The following is a 19342-nucleotide window of genomic DNA, read 5'->3' as shown; positions in this document are numbered from 1 at the left end:
TTTAATTTTAAAGTTTTATGATGTCGGTAAGTATGAAATTGATAACCTTCTGAAAAAACGCATGCACATGGCAAGTGTATTGTTCAATTAATTATTAATTATGGTCATAATTATTACTAATTTGACAATTGAATATTTTATTTTTCCACTTTATTTATAAGATTTGTTTTATATCAAGTAGCAGACACGTGTAGTACTAAAAAAACTATTGAGCTTACCGAAAATGGTAAACTGCAATGCGTATGTGCAGATGTCTCTTACATCTAACTTTAATTAAATTATTTGGTTATAAAAACGGCAATGTAGAGAATATTTATCACTATATTATCTACTTTTACTGAAAGCACAAAGCTATTCTTTACAGTAAGCAGAAAGTAGTTTTCTCTTACTTTAATCAGATTCAAGAAACAATAGACTTTTGCGCTTTTTCCGAAAATTGTTAATTGCTTACTCATTGACACCATAAATCTTTGAAATTTAATTTAAGAAAATTATACATGAGCAGCGATTTTTCTTCTCAGAATACATTCTACATACAAAAAAAAACACAAATTCTTGAAAAAATTACAAAAATCGAAAGGGAGAGCATTACATATTGTAGATTTTCTCCTAAAATTTGTTTTCTTTTGCGGTTAAATTCTTTATGCTTTGCTTTTTCTCTTTAATTATAATACATATTAGGCTTGTTTTCTGTTCCTACACTAGTGAACTAGTGCAATAAATTGGAGTAAGACAAGCATATTTTTTCTCATTCTAGCTTACTGCACTAGTTCACCAGTGCAGGAACAGAAAACAAACCCATTGTCTGCAGCTGTGGTCAGCGTAGTGGGAATTCTGTCGCCAGGCAACCAACGTGTACACACGAGTGCTATACACCTGCTTTATGTCAGTACTGTACGGGTAACTTGTAAATAATATCAAGATAACTAACAATACTACTGTAATTGAAAATCAACATGCTGCTGAAATATTTAGGCACCGTCATGTCAGGACAGGTGAGAGTGAATTGCTATTTTAAATCGACAACGTTTAAATCTTGAGGTTTCTACAAAGGAGTATCTGGCCATCTACGCATCTGAAGACTAGGCCAATGTAAAACGTATTCCTTCGAAAATTATTAGGAATAGAGATCGACTTCCTTAGTGTTTTCTTATTTTTATGGAAAAGATTTGAATATTACTCTCGAACAGAGAGTAGTAAAATAACTATATTTTACTAATCCAGCGAGAGAAATGACCCGTTGAGCGACGTCGAAACCGTCGTCGTTAAATCGACGTTAGTTATCGGGAAATGGAGTAGGTCATACGTGAATTTTATCTTTGGATTCCAGCAGTGGTAAATTATATGTATTATAACGCCCTCACCTTCAATTTTTGTAAATTTTTTAGATTTTGTGTGTTTTTAAGCGTAAAATATATTCTAAGAACGAAAATCGTCGCTCATATACCGTTTTTTAAATTAATTTTTAAACTTTTTTTATGTCGAAAGATAATGATAATTTTTTTACATATTTTTACAGCTTAAATTTTTGTTAATCTGTTAATTTATAATGAATATGAAATTACATAAATTTTTACAAAATAGTTTGCGCATTTCATTAAAATTGAGAAAAAGGATAAATGTTTTTTGCTTTAGAATAGTTTGTGCTTTTGATTAAAGCAGAGAATAATGACACATATTTTCTACATTACCGTTATTTTAATAAAATAATTTTATTAAAGTTAGAAGCAACAGACTTTTATATAATTGAAGTAAAGCGAGAAATATTGCAAACAATATTGCGCATGCGTATTGATATAAAATGAATAATATATTTTTAAATTATTATTATCTTACTTATCGACATCAAAAAAGTTTAAAAATTAATTAAAAGCAAACGGTACAAGAGAGCGACGATTTTCGTTTTCAGAATATATTTTACGTATAAAAGCACACGCATTCTGAAAAATTTACAAAAATCGAAGGTGAGAGCGTTATACTGCATATTTTACCTTAGCAATTTCTAGAGAAGCAATTTTTAATATTTTATATTGGAAAGCCTGACTAATTACCTACATATACGTATAAATTTATACGGATAGTCATATATTTTATTCCCATACAGCACGCATGTCTAAAAGACTGTGTATGTGTTATGTGTGTAAATTAATTAGGTGTCTTTTATCGCAAAGTTTAAAGTTTGTTCACAACAAAATCTACTATAAAGGTATCCGAAATGATCTTCATTATTTTTGTGCTTTGCCGCGTTTATTGGGCAACTGCGATACTTCTCGCAGAGGACGAATAACTCTCGCGGAAGAAACTTGGCGGTCTTGAATCGATAAAGTTTTCAAGACTTTTCCGGACCCTTTCCACTACCTTGAAATTGTATCAACCAGGTGAGACGTTGATGCGACCGGAACGGTTGGTAATCCAACGGGGCAAAGTTTGGCAATCCAAAATAAGGGAGAATTTTCCAGTCCAAAGCACAGACAACTTTCGTCCCCTTTGCGACATGTGACCGAGTTGACGTACTACAAAATGATTTCGAAAACTCTGATACCATTTTTTTGCACACTTTATGGATCACAGCACCTTCACCAAGGACAGAATCGTTTCTGCGACTTCAACAGCAGTTTTCTTTTAATTAAAATGCACAAGAAATGTCTTAAATGCAACGCTTCAGACGCCATCATGTCCATTGCTGTTTTGTGACGTTTTATCGTTCACTTCGTCAAGATACATGATATGTTTTTTGGAAACGTACGTAGAGATTTCTATCTGCAAGCGAAACAAGAAAATATTTAATATTAAAACGGAGTTATAAGGCATCAAATGTAAAGATACCGAATTAATTTACACATACAATAAATTTTAAATAAACATATTTAAACAAAATGCATGATGTAAGAATTGAATGTTCTCATACTTATACACATATTTACGTTTACATCTGTTAGGAGTTTGAAAACAGGGTGGTCAGCATAGCATGGTCGCCGAACAATTTGAAGTTAGCCGTGGCATCTTCGGATCGTTCCATTTACCTTTTCGACGAGAACGGCGTAAAGCGCGACAGATTTTCCACAAAGCCTGTTGATCCTAAGGTATTTATCCTGTATTTCCTACAGTTGTACTTTTACTTCGCCGACAGCACCGCCTACTTTTGCGATTTTAAAGTTTCTTAATTTAAGTGTCATAGAATATTATTAATACTATTAACAGCAACGCCTTTCTGGTCTACAGTTTGGTAAGAAGAGCTACATGGTGAAGGGAATAGCCTTCTCTCCAGAATCCACGAAGATTGCGGTTGGCCAAACCGACTGCATTGTATACGTATACAAAATAGGAGAGGACTGGTAATTAATTTTCCACAGAAAAACAAGTAAAAATAAATCGCTCACATTTATCATTAATAACGAACCTTATTGTTCAGGAGTGACAAGAAGGTGATTTGCAACAAGTTCCGACAAAGTGCCGCGGTGACTTGTTTGATCTGGCCAACCGACGGTCCGATCATCGTAGGATTGGCGGATGGAAAAGTCCGCGTGGCAATGGTCAAGTCGCAGAAGGCGCAAACCTTGTATACCTCCGACACCATGACGATAGCTTTGGCTAGCAAGTAAACTTTGCTTATCAGCTATTTTGAGATTTCGATTACGCACACAATCATCATTAATAGTTTACTTGGTATTTCCCTATGGTCCTCCTCTATTTACAGCGTCCGTGGCAACGGCTTTTTGTCGAGCCACGCCGACGGCAGCATCATCCGATATTATATCGCCGAAGACGGTGGCGCGGAGCCATCGGGACGCGTGTGCGTCCACGGAGTGCCCGCTTACGCCCTGGCGTGGCCGCAGTCGCACATTTTGGCAGCTGGTTGCGACAAACGGCTGACTATATACGACCCGTACGGCAAGCCGGTCAAAACTTTCGACTTCAGCCGGGACTCCCAAGAGAGAGAGATCACCGTGGCCTGTTGCAGCCCGAGTGGCCAGAGCGTCGCCGTAGGCTCCTGGGACAAATTGCGTATCTTCGATTGGACGCCACGAAGAAGCGTTTGGGAAGAGACCAACGTGCGCGACCTGCCCAATTTCTATACCGTCACGGCACTCTCCTGGAGACGAGACGGCTCGAAATTGATAGTAGGGGGACTGTGCGGCGGCGTCGAACAGTTTGAGACTATTTTGAGGTGACTGGAACTTGAAGCCACTGAACGTTCGACGTTTCAATACTCCTTGCACTTTACAGAACTTTGCTCTTTTGCATCTTTTCGTCCTTGAGAAGAATTATCGTAAAAATTGAAATCACCTTCTCTCTGAAACTCAATCAGTGCATTATCACTGAAAACTCACTGTTGAATAATTCAATAGTGCTGTACTTGTACCCAAGGGACACGTAATAGTCAAATGCCATCATTTTAAAGGGATACAACTTAATAGTACATAAACTTTTGTATTACCCGTTAAAAAATTGCTCATGCATGAACGTGAATAAATAAATAGAATTATATAAAATTATACTTCAAATATGTCCATACATATGTGTCCATACCATTTTGAGTCAAAATAGTCACTTTGACTTTTTATTGACTTTAGTGTGTTCCTTGGGAAACTGTGAATATTCGCTGTTTTCACTGATAATCCACTGAGTGACTTTTAGAGAGCTGATTTAGGAGTGTCTTATAATCAACGCGTAAATCATATTTCATTTTACTCTGTAGAATAATTTGTAATAACTGAAAAACAGACGACTGTTCATCTATCAGTCAAAGTTGCCTCGAGTGCGTATCGCTGTAAACTTTTTATTTTGCAGACGCACAGTAGTTCGTGGTAGTCACGAGGTGGCCTACGTGGGCCCCAGCCAAGTGGTGATTCGGCCCCTGAACGACTCCTCGCAGCGTCCCATCGTCATCAGATCGCAGACGGGTCTGGAGATCGAAGACGTGCGCGTCCTGGGGCGCAGGGACAACAACGTGGTGGCTCGGACGGCGCACACTTTGTTGATCGGCGACATCGAACTGGGTCTGATCAGCGAGATCCCGTGGGAAGACCGGTCTGGCGGCGAGAAGTTCTTCTTCGAGTATCCAGTCGTATGCTTGATCTTTTGCTCCGGCGAGCTGACGATCGTCGAGTACGGCCAGAACGAAGCGCTCGGCTCCGTGCGCACCGAGGCGGTGAATCCGCACGTGGTTAGCGTGCGCGTGAACGAGCGACCCACAGCTGGCGGGGACGATAATAAGAAGCTGGCCTATCTGCTGGATCCAAGAACTGTTCGCGTGATCGATCTGCTGTCCGGCGCGACCATCAGCATGATCGTTCACGACGCTCGCGTCGACTGGTTGGAACTGAGCGAAGCAGGTCATCGGCTGCTGTCGCGTGACAAGCGAGGCCGCCTTTGGCTGAGCGATGACACGAGTGGCAGGTAATTACATCAAGTATACCCGATGTATATTTGATATACAAGATCTTTCGCATCTGTCAAATAAGATTGTACACGAAATTACGATATTATAGAAACTCATTTCGATCTTGAGACGATTTTTATTAATGTAGTCATCAAATAACAATTTTATTTACTGGACTGACTACAGTAATTCTGTCTAAATAAAGCGTAATCAAAATATTGATCTTTCAAGGTACTTTTGTATTATTTTGTATTAAAATAATTATACCAGGCTTTCTTGTTCTATAACCATTTCTTATTTTCAGAGTCTTGTTGGTGACCGGGGCATCCTTTGCCTCCTGGGTAACTGGTAGCGACGTTGTCGTCGCTCAGACGGCTCAAACATTGGCCGTTTGGTACAACGTAGACGCACCAGAGGCGGTTACGCTGACGCCGATCAAGGGCGACGTGGTTGACATTGTCCGAGAGGATGGTCGGACGTCCGTGATGGTGGAGGAACACGGTGCTAAGGTGGCATATCCGTTGGATGAAGGATTGATCGAATTCGGCACCGCGTTGCACGACAATGATTTCGGCAGAGTCATCCTGTTTCTGGAGAACATGGGCGACGGTCCGCAAGTGGAGACCATGTGGGAGAACGTCGCTACAAATGCGATGAACGAGAAGAAGCTCATGATAGCTGCCAGGTGCTACGCTGCGATCGGCGACGTGGCTTGCGCGAGATTTCTGAAGGAGACTGCCGAGGTTTTCCCCTTTTGCAATAAATACCTCAGTCCTTCTTGGGGCACAATAATACATCTTCTCTTTCATTATGTTGCAAGATTGGTGAAAAGTATGCCGAGGAGACGGGTAACGAGCCACTGAGCAATCCGGACTGCTGGGCCCGGCTGGCCATACTGAATGGTGATCTAAAAACCGCCGAAGCGATTTATTTGGAGCATAATGAGCTAGACAAGGCGTTGGACATGTATCAACGCTACTGGCGCTGGGAGGATGCCCTAAACCTGGCTCAGAGTCGTAACTGGAGTGGCTTGTCAGAATTGCGGGACCGTCACTTAGCTTGGTTATTGGACAGCGGTCAAGCGGCTCGCGCGGCTTCCATCATAGAGACTACGAATCCCAGGAGGGCCGTCAAGCTTTATCTGGAAGCTCGCCGACCTGGACGAGCCGCCAGATTAATACTTGCCGACAACGAGTTACTGGAGGACGAAAGAGTCGTCGAGGAGGTCATTAGTGGCCTCAAGGCCACCGATCTCGCCGAACTCGCTGGGGAACTGCTGGAGAAGACCGGCGCCGGTTCCGAGGCGATCAAATGTTATGCGCAGGCCGGTGTCTTCGCGAGAGCCCTCGACCTAGCACGTAAAATTGATCCCACCTTGGTGGTTGAATTAGAAAGGGATTGGGGAAAACATCTGTCGGCCAGTGGCCACTACGACGCCGCTATCAATCACTTCATCGAGGCAGGAGAGACGGTACTAGCGTTAAAGGCCGCTATTAATGCGCGACAATGGCGGAAAGCTTTGCAAATTATTCAGGTGCGGTAATACTTTCAACGTATGCTTCATATCCTACAGTGTTTATCTAGTTTCGTGCTGTTTCTTTAAACCTTTTCTCACTACGTATATTCTTATTTTACATTTTCCTCTTCAGGTGATCGAAGACGACAATGAGGAAATCCGCCAGCAATGCGAAAAGCTGGGCGAATACTTCTCATCGATCGGCGAACGGAGCTTGGCAGAAAGCCTGTTTATTCGCGCCGAAAACGCCAAACGCGCAGTAGATATTCATATTCAGTCTGGTGACTGGATGCGGGCGCACCAAGTGGCGCAAGAACACATGAAGAGCGACGAGGCCAACCAGGTGCTGGCAAAGCACGCCGAAAACCTGCATCAGACCGGCGAGCTCCGCCACGCCGAGTCTCTCTACGTGGCGATCGGCGACCATGATGCGGCAATTGCTATGTACCGCAAAGCGGGAAACCGCAGTGACATGATCAGGCTGGTCTCACAGCACCGATCTGACCTACTTCAAACTACTCATATGCATCTGGCGAGAGAGCTAGATACAGCCGGCAAGCCAAGGGAAGCCGAAGAACACTTCCTAGGTTGGTTACGGATTTAAACCATAGTTTAAAGTTATGAAAAATAAATTTTTTCTTCCTTCACACAATAAATGAATTTAATCCTTGTAAACTTTGATCGCGTTTACTGTCCACGTGAAAATCGCTGCAGTCGTAACATCGACTGTGTAGTTATAATATTTTTGTCATTGGACGTATAAAAAATTAAAACATTGAATTTACAATTAAGTTAGTTGGTACATAAATTGTGTTCTATCTTAGGTGCTGGTGATTGGCGGGGGGCGGTTACAGCTTACAGATCCGCGAACATGTGGGAAGACGCACTGAGAGTCGCCAAAAAAGCTTCGGGAGAAAAAGCGGCACAGCAGGTTGAAGTTTATACAGCTCGGTTGTCTCTTTTATTCCTCTTGTGTTAACATCAAGTTCAATTCTTCTTGCTTTTTTCAGGTCGCTTTAATGTGGGCGCGAACATTAGCCCCGGAACTAGGCGCAAGACTCCTGATGCGACTGGGTTACCTGGAACCCTGCCTGCAACTGGCATGCGAAGCCAGCCTGTTTGACTGGGCCCTGGAGATCGCCAAATACGGCACGATAGACCAGAAGAAGGAGGTACACTACCGCTACGCAATGGCGTTGGAGGACGAAGGTCGTTTCGCCGAGGCCGAGAAGGAATTCGTGCAGGCCGGCAAGACTATGGAAGCGGTACAGATGTACATCCACAGCCGCGACTGGGAGTCCGCTGAAGACGTTGCGCGATCGCACAGCCAGGAAGCTGTGGCGCAGGTCTTGATCGCCCGCGCCGCCGAGGCCGCCGAGGGCCAGGATTACGCTACAGCGGAGACTCTTCTCCTGAGGGCCCACAAGCCGGAGATAATAATAGAGCATTACAAGGTTGGCCACCCTCTTCCGGATTCCCGCGAACACTTTTGTTTCTTCTGTCTGACCATATTAAAATTTCAGACAGCCGGAATGTGGTCCGAGGCACTGCGAGTATGTCGAGAATATTTGCCCAGTCAGGAGGCGGCACTGCGCAGAGAGTTAGGTCAAAGGAGTGCAGGACTGGACGGAGCAAACGCATTGGAGGAAGCTCGGAAATGGCTCGACCTCGGGGAAGTACGACCTGCCTTGGACACCCTAATATTGAATCCGCAGGCGCCGAGATCGTATCTTATTCGTGCGGCTGACATTCTTCTACATCAGGCGGATCCCGAAACGGCAGCGGAAGTCGGCGGTGACCTGGGTGCGCGCTTATTTTCCGTTGGTGAATATGCGCTCGCTGCTCAGGTAATTTTTCCTTTTTATTAATAATGACGCACTTATTTAATCGAATTAATTGCACTCCAAATTAAAAGATTAATATGAGGTTGCACTTTGCTGACACGTTCTTCATTTACTGAATTAAATTCTGAAGGAAGATTTAACATAAAACAATGAAGCGAAAAGGCTGGAGAATTGAATGCCTCAGATTCACGAGGTTTCGTATTGCTGCAGGTGTTCCTTCAAGCGGACCGACTGAAAGACGCGGTAAGTTCGTTAGTGTCGGTCGGCGAGTGGGATCGTGCGCGACGAATCGTCCGCGAGCTCGCTCCCGATCTTGAGCCATATCTGGAGGAGAAATATCGAGACGCCATGACGAACGAGGGTGAAATGGAACGGCTGGCAGAAGTGGACGGTAACGCTGCCCTCGAGATGATGGCGCGCAAAGGTCAATGGAGTCAAGTGTTCGACGCCGCAAGCTCGCAAAGTCCGGAGGTGCTGCACAGATTTGTGGCACGGCGCGCCGCACAATTGCTGAAGAACGACGCAGCGCCGCAAGCCTTGCAACTTTACGCGCAATACGGCGCACCCGCGATCTCGCAGAACTTCAATCTGTATTTGCAATTGGCCGAGAGTATCCTGAATGCGACGCAGCAAGAATACAGGTACTGCATCTTGCAACTGACGAGGGGATTTACCGAAAATGTGCTGCCATTTCTTGGTCTCCATTATTTGCATTTATTTATTATTCGAAAACTATTGAGAATTTTGCAAAATGATATAGGACTTTTCGATTCGGTTTGTCTCGTTCTGTTTAACTTCTCCGGCTGATCCGCGCATCGCAGGACACTCTGTAGAATGGGCTGACAATGAACGTTGCGTGGGTCGTACGAGCAATGACACATGCGAGAGAGAGAGAGAGAGAGAGAGAGAGAGGGGGGGATATCTCTCTCTCTCTCTCTTTCTCTTGCTAGTATCTCATTGGTCTTTTTTGTTCTTCCACTACCAACAACTATTAATGAGATGTTAGCATGAAATGCAGTCATAGGCCTGTATTTCTCTCTTTCTATAGCGTGTGCCATATGTCGATGGTTCATTATGAGTTGAAAATATTTTATCGTAGAATCTATAGAATGTCTCTTTGCGGATTGTTCTTTTATTAAAATTGGAATATATCTGTTCATTTTGTGTTTTTATTTGTTGCATTTCTTCATTTATTATTCACGATTAATCCATTCCAGATATCTGGCACAACTCCGTGATATTTTACACGGTCTCTACCGTTCCTCACCATCCTCCGAGAAATTCGAGCGTCTTCTGGAGGCCGCTCACTTCTCGGCGGTAAAGCACGGCTGCCGTTCGTTTCCGACGCTCTCTGGCATTGTGGTCAAAGCGTCGGTCAGTCTTCTGCGACACACCGACATTCTTCACGCCGATAGATACTACTACGAAGCCGGTGTCGCTGCCCGTACCGCCGGTCTACTGAGCGAAGCCTTCGTTTTCCTGAACCATTTTCTTGATCTGGAGGAGTGTATCGAGGAGCAAGGCGACGGCAACGTCTTAGACGTGGACGATCTGCGTGTCACAGACTTTCCGTTAGAGGTCCCGCTTCCAGAAAAACTCGCTCTCACGACAGATCAACGCGAGGAGGCGAGAGAATGGGTGCTAGCGGTGTCTATGGACCAAAAGATCGAGCAAGGTCTACCGGTCGACCAGAGAGGCGTGTACGTGGGCTCTGTAACATCGCCCGCAAACTCTGGCGCGCCTCTTCAGCAATGCGTAATCACGGGATACCCTGTGCGCGGCCCGGTTATCAGATTTGACGAAACCAGCCGCGTGGCTGACCGCGACGACTGGACCAAATTAATGAATACGGCCCGACAGGCATCCCCGGATTCTCCGCTAAACGACATTTTAGTATTTCTTCAAGACTGGTGCGGCACAGCACCCAAGTACTCGTTTTAAAAGAGGAAACTTCAAACTTTTTAGTCTTAATTGGAAGTTAATGAAGATAGAACATGATAAAAAAAATTAAGAAGATTACAAAACTTTGGAATGTAAGTGATGGGGTATTGTATTGATGTGCGCTTACACTCTTAATTAGCTGTACGTAATAACGTTCTTGGCAATATGTCTCATTTTACTTACGATTAGTCGAGATCTGAATTATCTTCAGAAAGAGACTTATATCTCTTTAATAAAAATTAATTATTTCTATGTATTTATATATTACTATTTGCTTCGATTACACCGCTGACAAGAATTTCGACATTAGCCTGAATGATTTCTTACAGATTTTTTCGTGCTGAATACAAATCCGTTCGTAGAATTCCTCTGCACGTCCGAATTGTGAGATAAACTCATTATCGGTTATGCAAATATGCTAAACGTGACCATTTTGATCAATCATAATTTCCTATTCCAACATATTGCTACGACGACTCAAAATGTATTTGTACTTCACACACACACACACACACACACATATATGCAATAATTTACTCATTCTTGGCACTGCCCAGAGCTAACGACGCGGACGTGATGAGTCCCTAAATACCGTAATCAAACGAAAATGCTGCAAAACTTAAAAAATTCACGTACTTTGCATCCGCCATTTTGGGTCGGTCATTTTGAATTTTGAAAATCTGACATCGGATTCATAATGAGCGGCCCCGAAAACCCCCTTGTATAAAATTTTCAAGAAATAATTTTAAAAAATCAATAATCAATTTTTCTCAAAAAATTACTGCTTTTCATATTTGTTTATTTATAAAATGTTTACAATAAATATTCAAGACTCTTCGACTTTTTAAAATGTTCTTTTATTGCTAAGATACCCAAAAGATGCAAAAAACCCGACTTAAATGCGTTAACTAGAAATTATATGGCTAAAATTCAAGTTGGGATGGTAACGTAGGTTACTTGAAAGGGTTAACTAAGTTTTTCTTAAAATCCTGACGCGCTACAGGAATTCTGCATGCGGACGGATTTGAATTCAGCATGGAAAAAATCCATAAAAAAATGATAGGCTTCAGGCTAGTGCCGAAAAAAGTTAAATTTTGTTCATCACTGCTATAAATGATCTCGCAGAGAAGAATATTGTGATGAAGCAGCATCAATTCATCAGATTATCTCCCGCTAATCTTTCTTTCAGCTAGATAGAGCGTTGGTCCCGCAGGGTAGCTCATGAAGGGATTTCAGAGGTTGGGCAACCGCAGATGATAATTAACCGCTTAGCAAATATGCTCGGCTTTGGTGCATTCCATAAGCCAAAAAGCCGCCCGTGGAATTTGGCGGTTCAAAGTAAAGCAAATACACGCACACGTGCTCGCATGTGCACACGCGCGCGTCATATTGACTCGAAATCGTAAACGGGCTTAACATACGCCGCGGGAGACGCGCGCTGTCCCATATTGCTTGATGTTTAACATTCGGCAGCGTCAAACGTAGCAAGAGCGTATTATTTCCTATTTAAAATAATCTTTATTTTATTAATGAAAAGAACATTGTCGAAAAATGTAAATAAATCCTTTATATGTTCCGTAATATCCGTTAATAAATTAATAAATCCAACGCGGAGTAATATTAATTAAAATATTTGCTTACACACTCGCGTGATTCTTTCTCTATTACTTTTGCCAATGTCTCACTTTTCGCGTGAGCAGTCATAAACGAGAAAACAAGAGTTGGGAATGCGATGAAGACCGTAAAAGTATTAAAACAGATTCAGTACTTAAGAACAAAGCAAACGTAACTTGAATATTTAGCAAGCAAATTTCCCTTAACGCATTTTCTATCTTACAAGCCACGCGCAAAGAAATCTGTTCGAACAAAGTCAGATAAAATAAAAACCGATAAGTGTATGTATATACACCGCGTTTTACGGCCGTTACGTTAATTCCCGCGTGGCCGACACCTTCGATTTTCCGATAATTACCGCATAATGGTGCCTATACAACTTTCAGACGCTTTAAGCGGTCTGAAAAGGCGCCGCAGGGAGAAAGAAAGAAAGGGAGCAATGAGAAAACGCGGCGCCCGGCCCGATCCTCGCCTTTCTCTGGGAACTCGTGAAAGCGTTCGTTGATCGCCACCATTAAACGCCCCGCGATTAATTTAAATAAATGTGCCGCCGTTATGAGCGGGGAACACTTACCTGTGAGGGATGGTGGATATTCAAATGCGGACCTCTCCGCTGAAAAGTCGTCGAGGACTAATCTTCTGACGGATCGCGGGATTTCCTTCTAAAATATTCCTACGAAGAACTATGGGAGTGACTTAATTCCAGGATTACGTGCCGGAGTCTTGCCGATAGAATAGAAGTTTATACCAGAGTGACGTGGAAAATATCGAACAGTTTAAAATAGTTTTAGTCTGCAGTACTCGATTTTATCTATAAGATCAAATAAAAGTATAAAGTTACACATTGATCAATTTATCGAAATGTATATTAGAGATCTCGAATTTATATAGAACAATCTACTTTATACAGTCATACCTCGATTTTACAGGTCTAGATGTCGGGTGTAACAGAGAAGTAAAAATACGCGTTGTGGGCATTTCATATTGCATTTACTTATGGAAGCATAGCGTACACTCGCTTTGTTCAAGTTTGTTTCAAGGTATCGTGCGGTCTAGTTGTACACAGAGCCATTATTCATAGTCGAATCTTATATTCAAGACCGTCTTGAATTTATCTAAAGATGCTGTATGGAACATCTCGTTGACTACGGAGTATCTTAAGATGACCTTAAGACGGTCTTGAATATATAGATCTGATTATGAATACCGGCCAGAGCGTTTCTATGATTTTTGAATTGTGACTCTATATTTATTAAATAGTTTTGTAATTCTTACAATACTTAAAATGACATTAAAGACTACATTAAAGATTTTTTGTATTAAAAACGAAATAGTAAAATTCGATTTAATTGACTTGTGACCTTAACGAATACCCCTTCCCTCCAATCACTCTGTTAAATCGAGGTTTACTGTACGTACATTACATGTATTATAATAGGTAAAAATAACCCCACGAGTTCCTATAAACTTTTTTTTATAACGCTTCTTCACAGAGATATTTGTCTTTAAAGTTAAAAATTTCTGAAGCATTAAAGAGCCGTAGAGCTGCAGAGTTTGTAGAGTGTAAATCTTACGGAGTACAGGGCTTAGAATTCAAAGAATATACAGATAAAAGAGAGCAAGAAGGGTACAAAGAACGAAATATACGTTAAAAAATTGGTGTATATAATAACAATAATATATATAATATATATAACGTATATGAGTATGTATACATGATTCTTATTACAACAGCTTCATTTTAGTCTAGCCTAACCCAAACCGCCAGAATCAGATTCGAGCGATCGCTTATATATATGTATAATATGTATAATTATAATATATTATTCATAATATATTAACATCTGTCGTCTTTCACGTGTCTTCTTTGAATTCTTAACTATTTTAAATTACAAAAAGTGGTTACCCTAAAACCCACCTTACACCCTTTCATTTCGAACTGGACGTCTTCTTTTCATTCCGTGCCTAAATTATACTGGATTATTGTTTATTTGAATATACGCTAAATCTATATCTATGTATATTTTAAGATGTATATTGAAAAACGTTGAAAAACGCGTGTTCAAAATGACGCATGTCCAAAATTTTGTGTTGCACACGAAAAATTCAAATCTATCAAATTCTCGGACATTAACCCTTTCAGTATCAAATATTAAGTGTATATTAAATAGAATATTAAATATAATACATCGATAGAGCAGTAAATGTAGAAATTTCAACGGTTTCTCTTCATTCATCTATAACTCGTTGTACGAGTTATCGGAAGAGATCTACACTCTGCTATTAAAAGACTTCGAGATAAGAATGGAGCGAGTCCGTAATTCGTAAGAACTATTTCAGGTTCGACTTTACGTGGAACTATGTGCATACAAACAACGGACGTGATCCACTTTCACTGCGTGAGCTTTTTCATTCGACATTGTAGAACCGTGTTAACACGTAGTTAACATCGGAAAAGCTCGTTTCGCAGTTAAGATAGCTGTTCCCTTTATTTAACACACCGTAGAATTGTATTGGCGCAATTGCCGATATCTTTTATTTAACAACATAAAAGTGACGTAGTTATGATGTTAATCCTTCGCTTGGGACTGCAGAATTGCGCCAAAGCTTCGTTTAACGTCGTAGAAACCTACAAGCTTGCATGTCGCTTCGCATGCGATGTCCTAATCGCCCTGATGGAAGTATTTTGCTGAAAGCACTGTAAAATCCACGTGTCCATGAAAAATGAAGTGAAAGTTATTAAAAAATTACTAAATGTATCTCAAAATGAATCATAAGCCGGTATTCATAGTCAGATCTTATATTCAAAACCGTCTTAAGATAATCTTCGGATATTCCACAGCCAATGCAGCATCTTTAGATAAATTCAAGACGATCTTGAATATAAAATCTGATATAAATACCGACCATAATTTTCCTTACGAACTTCAATGAACTATACAATATAAAACAACTTCAAGTATACCGTCGAAAAGCAATGGAAAAAAATTATGAAATATTAGATATTGCGAAATTTACCGAATGTAACTAAAAACTGTGTTATTTTTTTATGAAAAATTTCTGAAATAATTTTTCATTAAATTTGTACCGACAATGATATAATATTACGAATTGAGGGAGATTTTCAACAAAATATTTCCATCGAGCCTACATTCGAGGGAAATCGTAAAAAAAGCTCGAACGCAACGTTTACGGCGTGGATACAGAAAGGGTTAGCGCTGTATATTATCATCTTGAAAGGAATTCACAGATAATCGCGTGGCAGTCGATTCTCGTTTCGCGTGAAGAGCTGCGCGACGAAGGAACTTGTTCAACGAGAGAGACACACCCGTCCCCGCGTCACGGGATCGCTACTGGATCGCGAGAGACGCACGATCTAGGGACAGAGTTTGTCTCATGATAGCGCTGGCGCCGAGCGGTCGTTAGTCTTCGTCTTTCGCAGCTTCACAGTCGCAAATATGTTACTCCTGAAAGGCGTTAATTGCAGTTAATCGAGGCTCGGGATGCACATCCGTAATTGTTGGACGATCACGAACACGAGCTGGAATTTCCGACGGGCTTCTTAGAAATTTCGGAACGGGTGGCTTTCTTCCTCAAAAGTACACAACGAAGAGTTTCTATTAGTACCCAATCGTCTAATTTGTGATATTATTTGGTGACTTTTATAGAACGAGCAAATTCAATTGAAATCGATTAATCTACGACGACTAGGTCCCCTAAAAATTCACAGATATTCGTTGACAAATTATATCTGACAAATGTCGATCAAGACTGGCCTGGCCGTCGTCTTTAACAGTTTGTTCTCTCCAACGGTAATATACAAATATTTAATCAAAGGCCTTCTTGAATTCTGAACGTATGTATATGCGGAAAATACGTGCAACATCAGAGTAATGCAATTGAAGCGACTGATAAAACTAAAAAGTGACAAAAGTTTGCAAGAGTTGCGAATGATATCTAGCGAATAACTTGTACTACGTCAGCGATAACCGAAGGAAGCTAACGCGTGCAGCAGTGGCACACAACAACACGAGTTACGATGGCGATGTATCATCCAAGTCACTGTGTTTCGAAGAGACAAATCGCCTAGAAGTCGTCGCAAAAGTGTATCGAGCGCCTTCTTCGACGATGCTGCAAGCTCCTACAACATCAACAGCCGATCATTGAAGACGACACAAAGCACTAGAAAGGGATTAGCCGACGCAAACATCACAATGGGATGTTGAGTCAATCATTCAAGGGTTTGCTCATGGACAAGGTGACGACAAAGAGATTCACACAACAAACAAGATAAACCGGAAGAACTTGGGAGAGTTGAGGTGAAACGAAGATGGTAACAACTGCGAGTTCGATGCTGATTCAGGTTTGAATCCAGTTTCGCTCGCATATTATCAATACATCTAAACACTCTAAACTAAAGAAAAATCAAGATAAAATTGCGTGCAGTGGAAGCCTTCTCTACTCCTCGTCTTCTTCGTCATCTTTCACGAGTATGACGACCTGAGACTGATTGCTTTTTCTCCTTCATTGCATCCATTCTATTATCTGCGTTCAATGTCTGCCTTTCTCAAGAGACACAACTCTTCGTAATGTTTTGAAGTACAACATATCATCATCTTCAGTATTTTCTTCATAACAGTTGTCGCGCTTACTGCTGCTTCTGCTTCTTCTTTTTCTTGTTGACAGATGCGTCCATACCCCAGAGATCGTACCAGGGTCCACAGTTATTTCTATTTCGATCGGACTCCCTTCTCAGTTTGGTCCTCGGTAGCAGCGTCTTCTCCGGTATGCTCTGGTCCTTAACGACGATGCAACTGTACGTGGACTCCTCGTCGGAGGCCTCGGTCTCGCTGAAATTCAACGTCGCGTCCTCTTCGTCGTAGTTTCTTCTATCGCGCGGCATGCCTTGCCGCTTGCTCTCGTTGGTCTCCTTCAGCTCGGCCACGATCATGTTGCGCTTTGCCTCGAGACTGCGCCTTCGTTCCTTCTCGATGATAGCCTTCCGCGACACATTTCCGACAAAATACGTACGCTCCTCCTGCTGCTGCTGCTGTTGCTGCCTTCTGTATTCTGATCTCTCCGTGATCTTGGACCGTTCCGCCGGTGTCGGAAAGTCCTCGAAGTAATCCGCCTTGTCGGGCATGTGGCTTCTCTCAGCCGGCTTGGGCTCCTCGTGCCGGTGCTCGTTCGTGATGGTGCCCTCGCTGTTGCCCAGACTCGAATTCGGACTACCGCCCTCGGAGTTCCTCTGGCGCTCCTCGTTCTCCGCCGTCTTGTCCTCCTTCCGGATCATCTTTGGGATATCCACGAGCGAGCGGTGTTGCCAAAGCGCCATACCCTCCAGCACCTCCGAGTCCCGGCGGAACTTCCAAAAGGACTTGGTTCGTTTCACGAGCTTCGGGCTCTTCGACTCATCGTAGGCTCTTCCGGTCTGCGAGAGATGGCCCACAGCGATCGCTTGTCGCGGCGACACGGACTTCCGCTCGACTTTCAGCGTATTGTTATTGGTGTCGCCGTTACTTCGCTCATTGATCCTCGGTACGGCGTTTCGCTTCTGAAGACCCGTGTGGTAACCGTGTCTCTCGATCACCTTCGTTCTCTCCAGCTTCGTCTCGAAATTCGATTCGTAACCGCGATCCCTCTCGAGCGAGCCTATTCCGTACCTGCCGGTCTCTCCGTAAATCACCTCCTCCTTATCAGAGTATCTACGCTCTCGGTAGGGCCCCATCGAAGGCCGTTCCGGGGCCTCCTGCGACGGCGGCCGCGGTCGTTCGAATCGCCGGCTGGACAGTCGCTCGACGGTCCTGTTGCGATTCTTCTCGAACGTTCGTTCATACGCCATCATTTCCTTCCGCTGTTCCATGTATGCGCGCTCCTGCTCGTTCCTGGAGCGGGCGTGGGCTCGCTCGTACGACTGCGTGTTCTCGCGGGGCCGCTGGAAACCCTGCTTGTCCTCCCTCGGGAGATCGAAGACCTGCTTGTCCTCCCTCGAGCGCTCGAAGCCTTGTTTATCCTCCCTCGTACGCTCCACGTTCTGCTTCTCCTCTCTCGAGCGTTCGAAGCTCTGCTTGTCTTCCCTCGCGCGCTCAAAGTTCGGCTTGTCCTCGCGGGAGTTCCGCTCGAGCGAGTGCCTGTCGTCGCGCGCGTGTTTGTCGTCACGTAAACGCGTTTTGTCGTCGCGACGAGCCTGATCCAGGTTCCTCTGCCCGCCGTCCCGACCACGCTCCAGGCTTTTGTACTCCATTGCGGGTCTCTCGCGACGATCACGCGGAAGAGTCGGCTCGCGCGTCTCTCTCTCGAGGCTCTTGTACTCCGTCGCGGCGGATCTCTCGCGACGCTCGAGGAACTTCGGCGGGCTGTGCTCGCGCGCATACTTCTGCGCGGTCTGCTCAAGCTTCTGCGCTATATGCTCTACCTTGCGGCCCGGCTCCGGTATGGTGATCGTGCTCTCGTCGTCCGAGTCCGACGACGAGCTCGTGGACTTGGCGTATTTATCCGCTTCGAAAGCGCCTCCTCCTCCTCCTCCTCCTCCTCTTCGCTCCTGTTGAGCTTCTTGGTTGTCGGCGTAGAACTTGTTGTTACTACGATACTCAGCGCTGAAGTCCTCCTCGTCTTCGAGATCGTCTTCCTCGGTTTCCGCCTGCGTCCGCTTGTCGACGCGCCGCTGATCGCCGCGACGAGTTGCGGCGGGAATACCCCGCTCGTCCGTCATCTTGGTACGTTGATTCGGACTGGGACGTTCATTTGGCGCTTGCGCAGCCTTCTTGTTCTTCCTCTTCTTCGTCATGTCGCCGTTCTCCAACGCGAAATCGCCGTTCTCCATCTCGAAGTACTTCTTCGAGTCCTCGCCCATCTGGTTGGCCTTGGACTCCGCCCAGAGGTCCATCGCTGTGCGATACAGCTGCCAGGACTTCTCGTCTCGCGGGATTGTCTTCCAGGAGTCATTCTCCCAGTCCTTCGACTGCTTCTCGTCCTTAGGGGAAGGACGGTCTCCTCCGCTGCGCGGCTTCCGGCGCCGTCTGCGTGCGCGGCGCGGTCAATAAA

At 43.6% G+C, this 19342-nt stretch overlaps 2 protein-coding genes across 2 annotated transcripts in view; one reads left to right on the top strand and one right to left on the bottom strand.

Moving 5' to 3' along the window:
• The first annotated feature begins 775 nt into the window (after positions 1-775).
• LOC105561456 (intraflagellar transport protein 172 homolog) lies at positions 776-10934 on the top strand. The gene is made up of 14 exons (XM_012011451.1): positions 776-995; positions 2940-3083; positions 3223-3335; positions 3413-3598; positions 3698-4168; positions 4792-5400; positions 5688-6126; positions 6204-6917; positions 7033-7486; positions 7724-7830; positions 7910-8353; positions 8423-8746; positions 8954-9384; positions 9961-10934. The coding sequence occupies exons 1-14, from the start codon at positions 957-959 to the stop codon at positions 10682-10684; spliced, it is 5199 nt and encodes a 1732-aa protein (XP_011866841.1). The 5' UTR covers positions 776-956; the 3' UTR covers positions 10685-10934.
• A 585-nt stretch (positions 10935-11519) lies between these two features.
• Positions 11520-19342, bottom strand: part of LOC105561455 (trichohyalin) — a 92825-nt gene continuing 85002 nt past the window's right edge. The window contains exon 13 of the mRNA XM_012011450.1: positions 11520-19317. Coding sequence (XP_011866840.1) covers positions 16947-19317 — 2371 coding nt within the window. The 3' untranslated portion in view covers positions 11520-16946. The remainder of the gene's footprint in view (positions 19318-19342) is intronic.

Source organism: Vollenhovia emeryi, unplaced genomic scaffold, assembly GCF_000949405.1.
Source record: "Vollenhovia emeryi isolate VEMERY1.0 unplaced genomic scaffold, V.emery_V1.0 DF939207.1, whole genome shotgun sequence".
NCBI lineage: Eukaryota > Metazoa > Arthropoda > Insecta > Hymenoptera > Formicidae > Vollenhovia > Vollenhovia emeryi.
This window is presented reverse-complemented; position numbering and strand designations above follow the sequence as displayed.